The 16064-nt window shown below is 33.0% G+C and overlaps 4 protein-coding genes and 1 pseudogene across 6 annotated transcripts; 3 read left to right on the forward strand and 2 right to left on the reverse strand.

Moving 5' to 3' along the window:
- The first annotated feature begins 239 nt into the window (after positions 1-239).
- LOC130511827 (F-box protein At5g39250-like) lies at positions 240-1192 on the forward strand. Its single transcript, XM_057009534.1, has one exon. It carries the CDS (start codon positions 261-263, stop codon positions 1017-1019), a length of 759 nt encoding a protein of 252 aa, XP_056865514.1. The 5' UTR covers positions 240-260; the 3' UTR covers positions 1020-1192.
- A 404-nt stretch (positions 1193-1596) lies between these two features.
- On the reverse strand, positions 1597-2876 carry LOC130510957 (expansin-A22-like). The gene is made up of 2 exons (XM_057007698.1): positions 2648-2876; positions 1597-2210 (listed from the first exon to the last, which is right to left on the reverse strand). Exons 1-2 carry the CDS (start codon positions 2874-2876, stop codon positions 1597-1599), a joined length of 843 nt encoding a protein of 280 aa, XP_056863678.1.
- Positions 2877-7710: 4834 nt separating this feature from the next.
- LOC130510693 (uncharacterized) lies at positions 7711-9816 on the forward strand. 3 transcript variants are annotated; one of them, XM_057007265.1, is made up of 5 exons: positions 7711-7832; positions 8167-8190; positions 8296-8387; positions 8752-8991; positions 9129-9816. In XM_057007265.1, the coding sequence occupies exons 4-5, from the start codon at positions 8774-8776 to the stop codon at positions 9712-9714; spliced, it is 804 nt and encodes a 267-aa protein (XP_056863245.1). In that variant the 5' UTR covers positions 7711-7832; positions 8167-8190; positions 8296-8387; positions 8752-8773; the 3' UTR covers positions 9715-9816. The 3 variants fall into 3 exon arrangements, with proteins under 3 accessions (XP_056863245.1, XP_056863243.1, XP_056863246.1); XM_057007266.1 differs by having other exon boundaries at positions 7720-7832; positions 8167-8212; XM_057007263.1 differs by having other exon boundaries at positions 7713-7832; positions 8167-8387.
- A 669-nt stretch (positions 9817-10485) lies between these two features.
- Positions 10486-11568, forward strand: LOC108837628 (cysteine-rich repeat secretory protein 57-like). Its single transcript, XM_018610657.1, has 2 exons — positions 10486-11269; positions 11501-11568. The coding sequence occupies exons 1-2, from the start codon at positions 10486-10488 to the stop codon at positions 11566-11568; spliced, it is 852 nt and encodes a 283-aa protein (XP_018466159.1).
- A 317-nt stretch (positions 11569-11885) lies between these two features.
- LOC130511275 (kinesin-like protein KIN-14K) lies at positions 11886-15878 on the reverse strand (annotated as a pseudogene).
- Positions 15879-16064: the final 186 nt, after the last annotated feature.

Consider the following 16064-nt stretch of genomic DNA (forward strand, 5'->3'; position numbering starts at 1 on the left):
TAGAATTTAGGGTTTAGTGTTTTTATGATTTAGTTTTTAATATTTATGATTTAGGGTTTAGGGTTTACCTAAAATTTTTGGGTTTAGAATTTAGGGTATATGTTTTAGGATTTAGGGTATAGGATTTAGTATTTTAGTGAAGGCTTAATAATATTAATTTATTTATTTTTTGTAACTATTACTATTTTTATGTATTTAATATTTTTTATTTTAATCTAATTTGGAAATTCAATTGTGTGTGTGGTTTTGTTGAGCAGAAGATGTTCACAGAAGAAGTCTTGAAGAATGTTTTTCCATTGCTTGAAGGAGAAGATCTAGCAGCTTGTATGGGTGTCAGCAAACAGTGGAGACACGTAGCAAAGGACGATTTTTACTGGAAATGTCAATGCGCCAAGAAATGGCCCTCCGTCTGCAAACGAACCAAACCTCCCCTCACGGGAACATACTACAAGATGTTTCAAACGTGTAGCAAACGGAGGCTAAACCGCACCCTCCCTCCTCCAAGACTCTCCTTCGAGAACTTGGAGTTCTTCGTCGACATTTGGTCGGAAGATAAACCGGTTTACTCCGGTTTAATACCCGGTCTTGCGATGGAAACCGGGATCAAAGCTTTGCCATCAGGAATCAGCAACGTTCTTAGGATTCACTTGGCGAAACCCGATTACAAAATGGTTGTTCCCGCTGAGCCAAGATTCACTATTCCGTTAAACCAGACGGTGAGTGTCTCTATGCTTGTGGGAAGGAATGATTCGGACAAGGTTGCTAGGATAATCAACCGGTCTGTCTTTGAGTATATCGACCGTTCGTCGTACCGGGCTCTTGCTTTTGAGTATCTCGACTTATCTCCTTATTACCCTTTTGTCTCTGGGATACGAGCATGGGTCTCTTTGCTTTTCATGGATGCTGAGAATATAAACGATGGGGTTCTCGACGTTTTCGGGATTCAGTTGGATTTCTGTGATGTTGCTGAGACTAAAGAAGAGGTTTTGTGGCTTCTTGATATGCTTGATTGGAAATGAAAACATGCTTTTAAGACTCTTTAATCACATTAAAGCTCCTTCAGGTTTTAACTGTTTAGACACAAATGTTCTTTGGTCCTGTATTAATCTTTTTACAACACATGGTACATTTTTTATTTAACACTACATTTATTTTTGTTCTTTATAAATAATAGACCGTCGTATACTCCTTATATATGTAATCTAGTTCTCGTTTGATAGTAGACCAAGACTTGTCGTCTACTTGTTTATACAAGTGTTGCCGCTATATATGTTTTATTATTGTGTTTTTTTATCTTAATATATTAAATCACATTTACTTAATTGTGATAAGGTGCTCTTATACTTGAGACTTGGGAGTCTGCTTATGAGTTGGAAAAACATAAACTTTGTAAAAAAGGTTGAATAGTTATGCATGATCAAAAGACTATTGATGTTGACGCTTAAACCAAATGCATGATCTCAACAGTCAACACATAATATATTTGTAAATAAAAATCTCATTTATTAGTGTTGTCTGTTTAATTATTGAAAATTTTGCAACTGATACATCTGTATAATTTTGTAAGACATAGCTAACAAAACTCAAATCAGTCTCCTAAAAGTTAATCCTTCCATCAAAAGTCTGTTTAAATCCCCAATTCTTTGGTGCAACATTTATAAATTGCTTAATAACTCCATCACTTGTTTTAACCGTGAATGATAAACTTTGTCCGGTCAACACAATATTGGTGGTCCAGTGCTGTCCCCAATTCTTCCTCATGTTTATCCATCCGGTCTTGCTTCCTTTAATCTGCATGGCATTAATATCTCCGGCTCCTCCTACATTGTACGGCAAGATCATTAAGAAATAAGGGTTTCCGCTGGTTTCGAATCTGACACCACCTTTTTTCGTACAAGGAATACGTCTGTATCTAACCGGGACAACCCCAGCTTTGTACTTGGCGATCTTGAGGAACATTGGCAATGAGAGATCGAAATGTTTTTGTGGTGGGTTGCACCATATGTCTGTCGTCTTGGTGTAATTTGCTGGACATAAATTTGTAGCTGTGATTTTTATGGATCCGGGCAAACACCATTGTGGATCACGCGTGCACATGATCTGGTAACAAGCCCCGCACGTATAGCCTTCGTTGAAGAGCGCCGGGCTCAACGCCGCCGTGGCTAAACCATAGCCTTGTCTAAATAGATCACCGTATCCACAAGCTCCCACTATTGAATATATAATGAAAATGTGAGCATGTAATAATTAATCAATATTATGTTTTTTGCTTAAAAAATATTATGTATTTGATTGTTTGTTTATTCTTGTTTTTTTTTTCGTTTGACTACTGAAAACGCAATACGTAAACGGAAGGAAAAACTATGTTGGTGTTTGCGTTATACTACTTTGTAAAAGTATATTATGCAGAAAAACTAACATATTTACTTTCGAAAATATATGATGATGAGATCACATATGCTGAAATTAATTAGCGTTTAAAAAAGACTCAGCCTATACGGTGTTGAATTAGTCAAAAAGTTTCTTGTGCAAAAGACAATTCTCAATTCTGAATATATTTATATTTTTCCCGTGCAAGTCCTTAGCAAAATAGAACAATAGTTTCAATAAACAGATTCTAAAAATATACGAGTAACTGAAAACTTACTTTGAGTTTCTCCACCATGGATGTCACCGTAAAATGTGGCTCGTGCGTCATACCAACCATTGTTGAATGCGTCGGTTCCGGGTGCCTCGGCTACATCACCAGCGGGTGCCTCCGCTACATCACCAGCGGGTGCCTCGGCTCTATTACTGTAGGTGATGGGCACGAAACATATCGCTATTACCATCATCAGAACTTTTACATACATCATTTTTTCTAAGTTGAGTTTCATGCTTCTATCTCTTCTTACTATACTTTAAACTTAAGTTTGAATGATGACTAATATTAATATGGGAGCTTGTGTAATATATATGTGTGTATATATATATATAATTCACTATACACTTTTCATGATGATGTTACTATAGGAGATAGATAAGAATATACTGTATATATATTATTTCCTTATTGTAGAGATTACTCTCATACCATATAGAGTAGAGAGAATAGAGAGAATGTGGTTGAATCTATTCTATTAAAAGAAAACATTCTGAAAAATCTAGTTATGCAAGGTTGTTGGACTATTTTACTAACTAATAATATTTTTTGGTAAGATCATAACATTTGACTAACAATATACTTATATTTCTCTAACAGTCAGTTATTCAATACTATTAAAATATATATCTATATCTTTGTTGGATTCATACAAACCATCTATACTATTAAAAAAAACATTCTAAAAAATCTAATTATACAAGGTTGTTGGACCTTTTACTAACTAACAATACTTTTGGTAAGATCATAATATTTGACTAACAATATATTGCCTTAAATTTCTCTAACATTCATTTATTCAATACTATTAAAATATATCTATCTTTGTTGGATTTATACAAACCATCTATACTATTAAAAAAAACATTCTGAAAAATCTAATTATACAAGGTTGTTGGACCTTTTACTAACTAACAATACTTTGGTAAGATCATAATATTTGACTAACAATATATTGCCTTAAATTTCTCTAACATTCATTTATTCAATACTATTAAAATATATCTATCTTTGTTGGATTTATACAAACCATCTATACTATTAAAAAAAATTCTGAAAAATCTAAATATACAAGTTTGTTGGACTCTTTTACTAACTAACAATATTTTTGGTAAGATCATAATATTTGACTAACAACATATTGCCTTATAATTCTCTAACAGTCATTTATTCAATACTATTAAAATATATCTATATTAATTTGTTGAGTTTATACAAACCATTTATACTATTAAAGCAGAATTTCTACTTGGATTCTGCTCCTGGCTTTTCAAAATAATTACAACCTTCTACTATATAATCTATTAATTTATGGTCTTATTTTTATCTACTATTAACAAATCATATTAGGACCACTTAAAGAATTAGTTAATATATATGACATATATGATTATTTACATTAACAATAAAACAACTATAAATTTGATTTTTTTTTAATTATAACAAAATCCGTTGAGAAAGAATCTAACAAAATCTTAGTTAAAATTTGAAATGTTTTTTATAAATAACACATTAACATTTGAAATTAGTAATAAAATATTATTATAAATCAAAGTTAACTGAAATTCATTATAAAACAAGAATAAGAAAATGCTATAATATCTTTTTTAAAAATTCTATGATTATAATGATTAAAAAAATGCTTGTGGTATTTAGATCAAGAACTTTCTCAAGCGAGACAACAATATGTATATAACGCTTTCTTGGCAAACTCTTTAGAAATTTCTTCACCAATTTAGGTTCTTCTATCATCTCCCCCAACGAAGCTGACTTTGAAGAGATCTCTGAGAGGCGCGCGACAACGTTATCAATTGTATCTTCATCCCTCATCTTATGCCTATCGAACTCCGCCATTAGTGTTTGCAATCTCGCTTCCTTTACTCGCTCAGCTCCAACATGCCTTGTTCTTATTGCTTCCCATACTCCTTTTGATGTGTCTATATCACCAACTTGAAAGATCAGTGCCTCGGGTATGGACTGAAATAAGAATGCAATAGCCATATTGGTTTTTTTCTTCATCTTTGGTTCCAGGATCCATTGATTCCCAAATCTTGCTGACCTTGAGATATATCTTCATTCTCATAGACCATACATTATAATTTGAAGAGGTTAACATAGGGAATTTACATAGGCGGCTCCAGCGTCCTTATTCATCACCGTTTCTTCTTTCACGTCGCTCATGGTGATGTGTATGCAGTCTCAACTTCAACGAATTCTTTGTGTAAGCAATCGAAACTATCTACTTCGAGAGTGACTTTGTATAGTCCGTTTTTGGCTTTAGTTGTCTTCACCATTATCTTTCCAGCTCGATCGAACAGTATAAGATGATGGTCTTTCATTCGGACTTCACAACCTGCTTCTGTGGCTTGACCCAAGCTAACTATGTTATTCTTGAGTCCCATAATATAATACACGTTACCTAGTATTTTCTTCTCTCCTCCTTTGAACACGAACTGAATCGAACCTGGCTCTGATACCAATTATTGTCAATAATCAGTTTGTAGAGACACGAACTCAAGAACACGTTTAATAAGTATCAGCTTCTTATTAATCACAGAGGATAAAAATCACTCAAAACCTTCAATCACAAATCACTCACAAAACTCATATGTTTAACCACACATCGGCATTCTCTTATATAGCCATAGAAACTTCCTATTCCTATAAGAGATAGCACAAACTCATACTTTCCTAATCACTTTAGTAAACCATATTCATATGTGATTAGGATAGCTTGTAACCTAAACTAACTTTAAGTTTATCCCGACAATATATAATACTAAAATATAATTTTTTTTTAAAAAATATTTGTAATAATAACAAATACATTTATAAAATGGAAAATATCCGCACGATTGTGCGGGCTAAAGTCTAGTTGCCTTTAAAAAAGAGTAATTATTAGGTTCACTCTCTAGAGTGAACCTCTAGGTTTACCCACCAATAGGATTTCACCATTTTATATTCAATATTTTTGAAAAGAGAAATAAAATATTGTCAAGTTATATTATGTTTTTTAAAAAAAAATTAAAAGATAAAAACTCAAGAATTAAAATAAAAATAACAGTAGTTGCAAAAAAAATATTTTTAAAAAAACTTTTAATACCATCATCAAAATGCTAAACCCTAAACCTTAAATCATAAACCATAAACCATTGGGTAAACCTTAAACCCTTGGATAAATTCTAAATCATTGATTTTTTAGATAATTTTAGTACCATCAGCAAAACACTAAACTCTAAATACTATACCCTACACTCATGGGTAAATCTTAAATCCTTGGATAAATCATAAATCCTATGATTTAAGATTTATCAAAGGGTTTAGGGTATATCATTTAAGATTTATGGTTTAATGTTTTGTCGATGACATTAAAATTATTTTATAAAGTTTTTTTTTTGTTTCCAACTAATATTATTTTTTATTTATTCTTATCTTTTAATTTTTTAAAAGAGTAATTTTTAAAAATTAAAAGATAAAAATAAATAAAAATAATACTAGTTGCAAACCAAAAACTTTTAAAAAATAATTTTAATATCGTCAACAAAACACTAAACACTAAATACTAAACCCAAAACATACACCCATAAAATTATCGTTAATCAAAAAAATAACAAATTATTGATTAAGCATAAACTATTTACATTAGAAGCAGGAACTATTTACCAGAATAATTAGTTAACTTTTACCAAAAATACAAATTATTGATAAAGCAGAAAATATTTACATTAGAAAATAATCACGAAGGATATAACTTGGCATTTGAAAAATTTGATGATTGACTTCTTTCATTGATGCATATAAATTTTTTTCTTCACCCGTTCATTATTCTCCTTTTAAGCTATACTTTTCAAAAATATAAATACAATATTCAAGAAAGTGTTAGGTGTTAAACGACGGACGGTGGTTCAACATTTCGAATGTCTAAAACAATTAAGGGGTCGTTGAGATTATTAATTTAAGCGGTTTAAACAATTGAAAATTATAGTATATTAAATATATAAAATGTTAATATTAAATATTATTATCTTTTAATGATAAAATCCATATTATTTTATTTTCATAAGAATCTATAATATATTTTATATTTAATATTATAATTTTTTGATTAATAACTTATATATTATTTATCATTAAATATAAATTATTTAGGTGTTCTACAAGATAATCGTCACGATTTTATGAGGTTTAAGGCGTCGCCAAAAGCGGTTTTAGAGCATCTCCAACCCCACTCAAAAACTCACTCCAAATTCCATTTGCAGTAAAATCATCTCCAACCTCATTCCAAAACTCACTTCAAAATAGAGTAATAGACATGATTACTCCAAATAGGGAGCAAACCAATTCATCACTCCAAAATGGAGTTGAACTTTTTTATTTACAAAATGGTCTTTCACATTTAAATATTTTTGTTTTTAATAAAATATTATTATAAATAAGTGTAATAATGTTATTTTACTATATATTATAAATTTTACTATTAATATTTATTAATTATATAAACAGCCATCTAATGAAATATTTTATGTAACAAAATATATAATATAAAACAAAAAAGATTTGTAGTGAATAATTATAATAATTCTAATGAATAATTAAGTTAATGTATTATTGTGTTTAAACAATGTAATATAATTTTTAGTGTATTAAATATTTCCTTTTTAAACTTTGTTGAGTAATTTTAATTATATAATAAAAAATAATTGTGGTTAATATTGTATTTAATAGAAATGTTACAAAGTGAAAATTGACTTTTTTGCAAATAGTATAAATGAAAGATGATATTACTAATTTTAAAATAAATATAAACATAAAATATTAAAAGTATTTAATTTTGGAGTAGAAAATAGAATAATACATTAGAGTAAAACCTTATTCCATTTTGGAGATGTTTCGTGAATACTGCAGAAACACAACACATCGTTAATAACCAAATCTAGACCGTTAACCGAAGTGCCAAACCGGTGAGATAGTTACCTCGTAATCGTTGTTAAGTTATGAATGGGCTGTTATCGAAAAAGCCCAATAACTAACCCAAAAGCTCTGTTAAAAGAACTTTTTCTCGACCTATTAATTGTTATTGACCTAACAAATTATCTCTTTACCTCTTGTGCTTTTCTTCCAGACCAAAGCCTCTCGGGTTTCTCAAGCCCAAACAGATCTGGACATAGCGTTTTCTTCCTCGAGCTCGAAGGTAATGTTTCCGACCTTTGATTTTAATTTCGACTTAAAATTGTTTGTTCTTCGCGCAATTATTTCGAAACAGATCTGCAAAACTAATTCGAACCCGTCAACAAATATATCTACTCATGGAGGTTTTCGAAAATCGTTTTAATTATAAATCGATAAAGGCCGACTCGGATCTGTAATAAATCTGGGCTCTAGTTCATCATGTCTAATCGATTTCAAAAAGTTCCAGATCTGTTCTTCCCAGATCTACGCTATCAGTTTAAAATACCGAATCTACCCTCCCCCAATAATATTGATTAAAACGCTGCGTTTTGTGTCTCTTTTTTGTTTTTCTGTAGCCAAAGATGGAGACAGCAATGGAGGTATACAATGACGTTGAGATCTGTTCGTGCCATAGCTTATGTTCTCTCTTGATCTCTCTCTTGATCTCTCTCTCTCTCTGAGTATCCTGGTGCAATCTGTGGCAGCTCTAGGGATTTTCGCTTCTGGATTTGAAGCTGGAGTTCAAGCCGCCATAATATTCTCTCATCTGTTTCGTCTCTTTAGTAATAACGAAAAGGTACGAACTTTGAATTTTTAAAAACAGATTCGAATTGAACTAGAAAGTATTGTGGAGGTCTTGATTTAAAAGCTATTATGATCTCTAGATTAGGCTCTGTGATCTTGTAAGTGGTAGGAATTGTGGATGAGAAGGTTTCGCGTTTGATTTAAACAAATTGGATTTTATTAGGCAACTCTGTAACTCATAAGCTTTCTTTTTTAAAATTAATTAATGAATTTTAATAGATAGAGATACTCCTTATTACGATGATAATTGCTTACAAAGTGAGAAGGTTTAGGGCCCAACAACTTTGCGGGCTTTAATGAATATTGTAACAAACCCTAATTTTTCTCAATTTCTCCTTCCTGCAAAATCCAACAAGAACTGAGCAAGAACGCGGAGAGATGGGGAAACGGGGAGGAGCTAACAAGCTTACAAAAGCTCAAGGAGGACCTAATCTCAAGTCTGTGCTCAGACACGAGCACTTAAAGAATCTCGCTCTCTGGTCTACCTGCGGAGATTCTCCCATCCCGTCCTTAGCTACTTTCTTCGGTCGGCGTCTCGCAGCCGATGGACAAGCTTCCGACATTCCTCACGATCCTGACCTCTTCTCTTGTCAAAGGTGAACATTAATCCATAACGATTTGTCTTTCAAAGACATTTTAATTGTAGCTTTTTGTCTTACGTCTTGTTTGTCTGATTTTTCTATTAGGTACTTTTGTTCTCATTAGGGAATATATGTTTGTTTCTCTCGTGTAGGTGTGAGACTGTTCTTCAGCCTGGCTTCAATTGTAATGTTAGAATCGACAAGGTTTCGGCTAACAAGAAGAAACACATGAGGAGAAGGTACAAGAAGAAGCCTAACATGTTTCTGCCTCAGAACAATGTAGTTTACTACTGCAACTTGTGTTCTCACCGTAATCTCAAGAGAGGTACTACAAAAGGTCAGATGAAAGACATGTACCCGCCCAAGCCGAAAACAACTCGTCCACGTCCCAAGATTGATAAAGATGTGACGGTGGTGGTAGCGCCTCGAGAAATCGGAAGTAACATACTACTTCCTTCTTCGCCTGAAAGAAGAGTTGAGAATGTTAGTGTTGTGGAGAATACACCAAAGCCAATGCTTACACTGGAGAGAGAGAAGAGAATAAGGAAATCCAAAAGTAAGAAACCAGTTGAGCCCGAAAGTGTTCCTGAGAAAAAAGCAACAGTTGGTGGTGGTGGTGGTGGAGGATCGAATAAGAGGAAGAGAAAAGCATGGACAAGTATGAAGGAGTTGTCTGAGACTACTACAACAAACAAGGGTTCCAGTTCTGTAAACTTTAAAATACCCTTTCTCTTGTGATTTTCTTCTATGTGATATCTGACCCAACACTAAGTGAAGTTTTTCGAATTAGCCCTATCTCGTCTTTGTTTTCATCTTCTACATCTATATTTGTTACTATTATTTTTAGTGTAAATGACACTGACACAGACTAATCAAATACATGTCCTAGTATAACGGGCTCGAGTAATAGATTTTATGGCTGTGAGTTGGCTGTGAGAAAAATGAGAACTGTCCAGTGCACTCATACTCACTAATCAATCCCAATATGTTGTCAATATAACACTCACTTTTGATTTGAAAAACGGAGTGTATGGAGTACATATTTGTATTAGTGACACTAACACAGACTAGTTAATTACATCAGCAGAACAAGCTGTCAATATGAAGCTCAATTATGATCTGAGATACAGTGTTATAGGTCATCATTAACTACGTTGTACTGGTTTTAAGATCATTGCATTGCGTTCATCATATATTTCACATATTTATTGGTTTCACTTTCACAGTTAATTTGGACCCTTATTTAATCCCTAGTTTGATATATGCTAAACCCATTGGTCAACTCTTTTTGGGAGAATCAAAGAAAAGAAAAGAAAAACAAAAGTATACGTATAAACAAAGACCAAGATATGTTGTTAAAAAGAAAAACAAACACCAAGATAAGAAATACAAAAACGAAAACAAAAGTTTAAGTTAAACAAAGACCAAGATGACTAACGTAAAAAGAAGTTAAATACGGCCTAAAGAAACTTGTTAGAAATCATTTCTCACAACCACAAAGGCAAGAACATGGCAACATCAAAGAAACTATCTGCTTTCTTTTGCCACTCCTTTCTCTTATATCTTCTCTTCACCACTAACCAAACGATGTCCGAATCCGACCACATGGAGACTTTCTGCAACAAATCATCCGGAAACTTCACTCGCAGCTCAACTTACCACACAAATCTCAACACCCTTCTCGCCACACTAAGCAACCAGTCGTCCCTCGCTAACTATTACAACCTAACGACCGGTCTAGCTTCAGACACAGTATACGGAATGTTCGTATGCATAGGAGACGTCAACAGAACAACGTGCAACTCCTGCGTTAAGACCGCAACAGTCAAGATCTCCAAAAACTGTACCAACAACCGTGAAGCAATCATTTACTATTTCAATTGTATGGTTCGTTACTCAGATAAGTTCTTCCTCTCCACTTTAGAGACACAGCCTAATAACTTTTGGTTGTCTACCGATCCAATACCCAAAACATTTGGTAAATTTGGAGAGAGGCTGTCTGACAAAATGGGTGAAGTTATCGTCAGATCGTCTATGTTATCTTCGTCATTTACTCCATATTATCTTATGGATACGACTAGATTCGATAACGTGTATGATCTTGAGTCTATTGTTCAGTGCACTCCTTATTTGGATCCGGGAAACTGTACCACATGCCTGAAACTTGCGTTGCAAGAGATGATTGACTGTTGTGGTGATAAGCGTTGGGCTATGATCTGGACTCCTAAATGTCTTGTGAGTTTTGATACCTACAACTCATCCCCTACTCATAGCGGGTCCTTCTCGATCAGAGGTGAGCATGTATATATTTCTAAATATAATGATGGGTTTATACTTTATATCTAGAGATCAGTAGACGATACGTAACTTTCACATGTCAAGAGTATAAGCTGTAGTAGCTTTCAGGTTCTAAAAATTATATTCCAAATTTCTATTTATCTAATTTAGAAATTAAATATACTGAAGACGATAAATAAGTACAAAACAGCTGCAACATTATTTGATCCCTTATTCTTTTCTACAGGATGTAATAAACTTGGGGGAATGGTTCTTGCTGTGGCTGCTTCGGTGTTAGCATTTTTGGGTTTATGATAAGGTTTGCAATTTTTCATGTTAAAGCTTAATAAGATAAGATCAATTTTCCGTTATTTTCGCGTCATGCTTATGTTTTTTTCTCTTTAAATCTTAATCCGGTTATATTCAGTTGCTGTGAGGATTAAATTTTACAAAATAATTTTGTCCTTTTCATTTGAAAACATCTAGGAACAACTGACCAAGTAATTGAACCAAGTTTGTAATAGTTACTAAAATATGTTACACATTTAGTTTACAATCAAGGTTGTTAGATTCTACTTGTATGTTACACCATACACATCATAACAAGTATTTTCCATTTGATACATTTGATTACTTTTGAGTTTTTGATAAACAAAACATTTGTTAGTTCATGTAGTGTAGAAGAAAGAAAGCTTCCGAGCATATACTTGAATTTTAAATTTTTTTTTTCTGAAGAAACTTGAATCTTTTAAGTTACCGCAATAATATTCTTCATCGCTTTCTGGTAAGAGGTTTTACTGAAGTTGAAAAGCCATTGATCGGTTTTTTAGAACCTGTGATTAAAAGAGAAACACATCATATGACTCCATGCCAAACACTATGGATCTGAATGGTTACAACTTACAACATATGGAGTAATATTTTAGTGATATTTTGTTTGTCATTTTTGGTAAGCTACGTTTGGTTTCATACAACGCAACCATTGTTGGTTGTTAGAGTCAATGGTGAGATTACCTGTTAAAGCCTTAGAGGAGGAGGTGGAAATTGACAGACGAGAAGATCTCGTTTGGTCTGCTTTTACTGTATGCTTTAGTATCTTTGATGGTTCAACATTAGCTCTGCAATCAACAGATACACACAATGAACACCAGACAAAGATTAACTCTTAACTAAATCATAGGATTTAAAAGTAAAATTAACTATGATATATACTCACTTTTCATTTTGTTCTGATTGTTCAGCCATTTCATGAGGACTTGAGGTTTCGGAGAAGAGTTTCGAGCCATCAGTTTCTATCCCCATTGAAAGATAAATATCAGAAATATCACTCGGTGTTTCTTCAAAATTTAAAAATTAATGGCCTAATAGGTCAATATATTATTGTCTTTAGGCGTACCGGATAACTTGGGCGATAATCTGGATTCATTTTGATGTATACGTTCATCTGCTGAATCTGAAGTTGTTCTTCCGAGTAAACGAGATCCTTGTCTTTGCCTTGAAGAGTTTGGTGACGCTCCTCCTAAAGAATGTCTTCTTGGAGAAGTAGACTCAAACCTTAGATTGTTTAAACCACTTCTTTTGGTACAGTTTATATTCTGAAACTTTTGAAGTTCTTCGTCTTTCTTTGCAATCAAATCTTTCAAGTTAGATACCTGCATGCAATATCAAGATTTAGTGATTAAAAATATAATTAGACACAACTCTCACCAAAAATTTGTATATGATACTTTTTAAGTTTTTCATGAATAAAATTTTGAGGGTTTAATTGAACCGTAAAATATTAGAAGTACCTCTTGCATGAGTTGTCTAACATCTCGTCCCTCCTTATAGCTTCTAGCTGCACCTAACTCGACACCCGAAACTCTTTCCGCGAATTTCAAAGTACTTACTGTCTCAGCATATGAATCTTCATCAGGATTTATCTGAACGAACATAAGAGTTTTCGCTTGTCCTCCTAACAAATTAAAATAAAAGCGTTATAAAACAAAAAAGAATGTCACATAGTCAAAGAAATTCATCATTATTCGGAGATAGTACCTAAGGAATTTTGGAGGACTTGGGTCAGCTTGCTGTTTCTATAAGGGACATGAGGATTCTTATGTGCTAGAGCGAATATAACATCTCCAAGAGCAGACAATGACTTGTTTATATGTTGAGCTTCTTTGAGTCTATCTCCGGTTACTTCAGAGCGATCGATCCTCTCACTTCCAGCAAGATCAACCAAATGCAAACTGCCACGCAATTCGGAGTCAGTCTTGACATCAACACCGCGTACATGAACAGAAAGAACACTGCGAAAAAAAAGAAGACCAAACAATTTTTTGGCTTAGCTATGCAATGCATATATATACACTTAAAGAGGGAAAATTGTCTTTAAACCTGTGTGATCTACTACTCTTTTCGTTAAGAGCTGTTGCACCTACAGCTCTGTTCGTCAATCCAATATTCATCAATTCAAGAACATCATCAGTTGATCTTACACAATGCATGCTTGAATCAGGAACTGCGAGGCCATTTGGTAAAGCAGTATTCCAAATCCCAAGTGTGCGCAAATTAAGGAAGATTAACTTTTAAAAATAAAATAAAAATGGTACAGTGTTGAATACTAGATTAGATTAGAGAAGGATATCTTCTACTGGGACCATCATCAGAAAGTAGGTCACGAACTTGCTCATTATAAATCTCAACCATTTGAACACCAACTTCATACAGCACTGTGTTTTGACTACTTTGAGTTAAGTGGAACAAGTCATTTAAAGCTCTATAGTTTACACCCCGATGTTCTTCTGAATTTATGCTTGGTCCGCTCTGGATACATAAAATGGAAAACACATGTTTGATATAAACTCATAAAGAATGACATCATCTTATCTTTTACTTAGCTATGTTTCCTTACCATTGTATAAATCTTTCCAGAACCTGTTTGACCATAAGCAAATATGCACACATTATAGCCATCAAGAAGGGAACGAATCAACGGTTGAGTATCTAAGAATACTTCCTCTGCATAAAAAAAGATTCAGTACAACTTTTTAAGTATATTTTCCTCGTTTGCAAATACAGAAGAGGCTTAAACCTTGAGTTGATGAAGGGCCAAAGACTTTGTTGAATTTAAAGAACCGATGAGTGTCTTTGCCTTGCTTTAAGGGGTTTGCAACCACCAACTCACCATTCTCACCTGTGTACTCTATTGATGTTTCTTTCTTGTTTTGTCCTTTAAGGAATGGTCTTATCCGGCAATAGACTCTAATATTCCCTTTATGTAAGAAATACAATTTATATGATGGCAAAGCAGTTGTTCAAAAAAAAAAGATGGCAAGAATCAAAATTTATTAGTCTACAAAATGCTTGAAAAGGTGAAGTAGAGTTAGCAACGTTAACTTTGAACAAAAAAAAAGAGTTAGCAACGTAACAATATTTCTTCAATATAAAAAGTTCAGTGATTCTCTAATATTTGTGCCAAGATTTTATTTCCAATATGCCAAAAATGTTCTTCACAACACGATTTCATAAATTACACCTTTTTAAAAAAAATTATACCTTTTAGTTCTTGCACTTCATTGTAAAGCCTTCGGTTCTCTTCAACAACTACCTGGTAGTTTTTTGCTGCATGAACCACTCCTCTAAGCTTTAAGCCTAAGAAGTAGATTATTAGTACATATAAAAAAATGAAGCCAAAAAGAAACAGAAAAATGATCTTACCGTAGTAATTTAGATCTTGGAAGTAGTTTTCTCCTGTCTTTAGAACTTCATGTTTCAAAGACATAGAGGTAGATTTCAACTCCTACAGAATTCACATAAGTTGATGATAGTTAGAGAATTATAAGAACTCTTTTTGTTCTGGGCAACCACACAAATGTATTAAAAACCCAATTACAAAAGCTTACAAAACCATCAATTAAGTCAAATAACCTGCAAAGCCTCTGACTGGTTGTGTATAAAGCTCTTGTATGTTTGCTCTTTCTTCTCCCATATTTTCATTTTGGTCTCACATAACTTTTCGAGCTCTTTCACTTTATTAGTTGAGTCTACTACACGTAACTCTGACTCTTCTAATTGCTTCTCCAACACAGTTTTAGCTTGCTGGGCATATAATTCTAGTTCCAAAAATTGTTTTTCATGTGTCTCTTTCAAAACTTCAAGTTCTTGCTTCAACTTAGCAAGCTCAGCATCACTGCGCTCTTTTTTCCTTTTCAGTTGGAGTACATCTTGTTCTTCTGACCTTAGCTACAGACCACAAGATAGTAATACATTTGAACATTTTCTTGAAAATGGCAACAAAATGAATAAAAGAAAGGCACATATATACATATAGACCGATCTTCCTATCTCTCTTCCTCCTTCACTTTTATGTTCACTTTCTATCTTTAGTTCTATAGTTCAATAATACTTCTATGGAGTATATTTTGTTATTTTTTACTTCTAGTTTTTTTTTTGCTAAACATAATCTATAAAAGAAAGGCTTTACAAAAATCAAATTTAAGAACAGAAAAGGACAGACGAGGAATAATGTGCTAGAAGCATGTTATAAAATTTATAGCTTAATAAGCTAAAAGCTTACAGAACAAGAAAATCTGATTCCTAATTAGTCTTATGAGGAAACTCATTACACATGTCATCGACATTTATTTATTTTAACATTTAGTAATTTGCAATTTCTGTCACATTATCAAACACAATCTAGCTAATATCCTTTTCTCACTTTTATAATTGTTTTTTCCCTAAAATCATGTTCGATTTTTGTTGCTAGTAATCAGTAATTAAAACATGTTCGTTATGCAACTTTTGGTAATTTGCTTCAACCGATCGAG

The sequence above is a fragment of the Raphanus sativus genome, chromosome 4 (assembly GCF_000801105.2).
Source record: "Raphanus sativus cultivar WK10039 chromosome 4, ASM80110v3, whole genome shotgun sequence".
NCBI classification, from domain to species: Eukaryota; Viridiplantae; Streptophyta; class Magnoliopsida; order Brassicales; family Brassicaceae; genus Raphanus; species Raphanus sativus.

Excerpts from the sequence above, each read along its gene's own strand:
- LOC130510957 (XM_057007698.1), bottom strand. The coding sequence starts at position 2,876 with ATGAAACTCAACTTAGAAAAAATGATGTATGTAAAAGTTCTGATGATG. Across the intron at positions 2,211-2,647 it reads CCATGGTGGAGAAACTCAAA|TGGGAGCTTGTGGATACGGT; the intron begins GTAAGTTTTCAG and ends TATATTCAATAG.
- LOC130511827 (XM_057009534.1), top strand. The coding sequence starts at position 261 with ATGTTCACAGAAGAAGTCTTGAAGAATGTTTTTCCATTGCTTGAAGGA.
- LOC108837628 (XM_018610657.1), top strand. The coding sequence starts at position 10,486 with ATGGCAACATCAAAGAAACTATCTGCTTTCTTTTGCCACTCCTTTCTC. Across the intron at positions 11,270-11,500 it reads CGGGTCCTTCTCGATCAGAG|GATGTAATAAACTTGGGGGA; the intron begins GTGAGCATGTAT and ends TCTTTTCTACAG.
- LOC130510693 (XM_057007265.1), top strand. The coding sequence starts at position 8,774 with ATGGGGAAACGGGGAGGAGCTAACAAGCTTACAAAAGCTCAAGGAGGA. Across the intron at positions 8,992-9,128 it reads GACCTCTTCTCTTGTCAAAG|GTGTGAGACTGTTCTTCAGC; the intron begins GTGAACATTAAT and ends TCTCTCGTGTAG.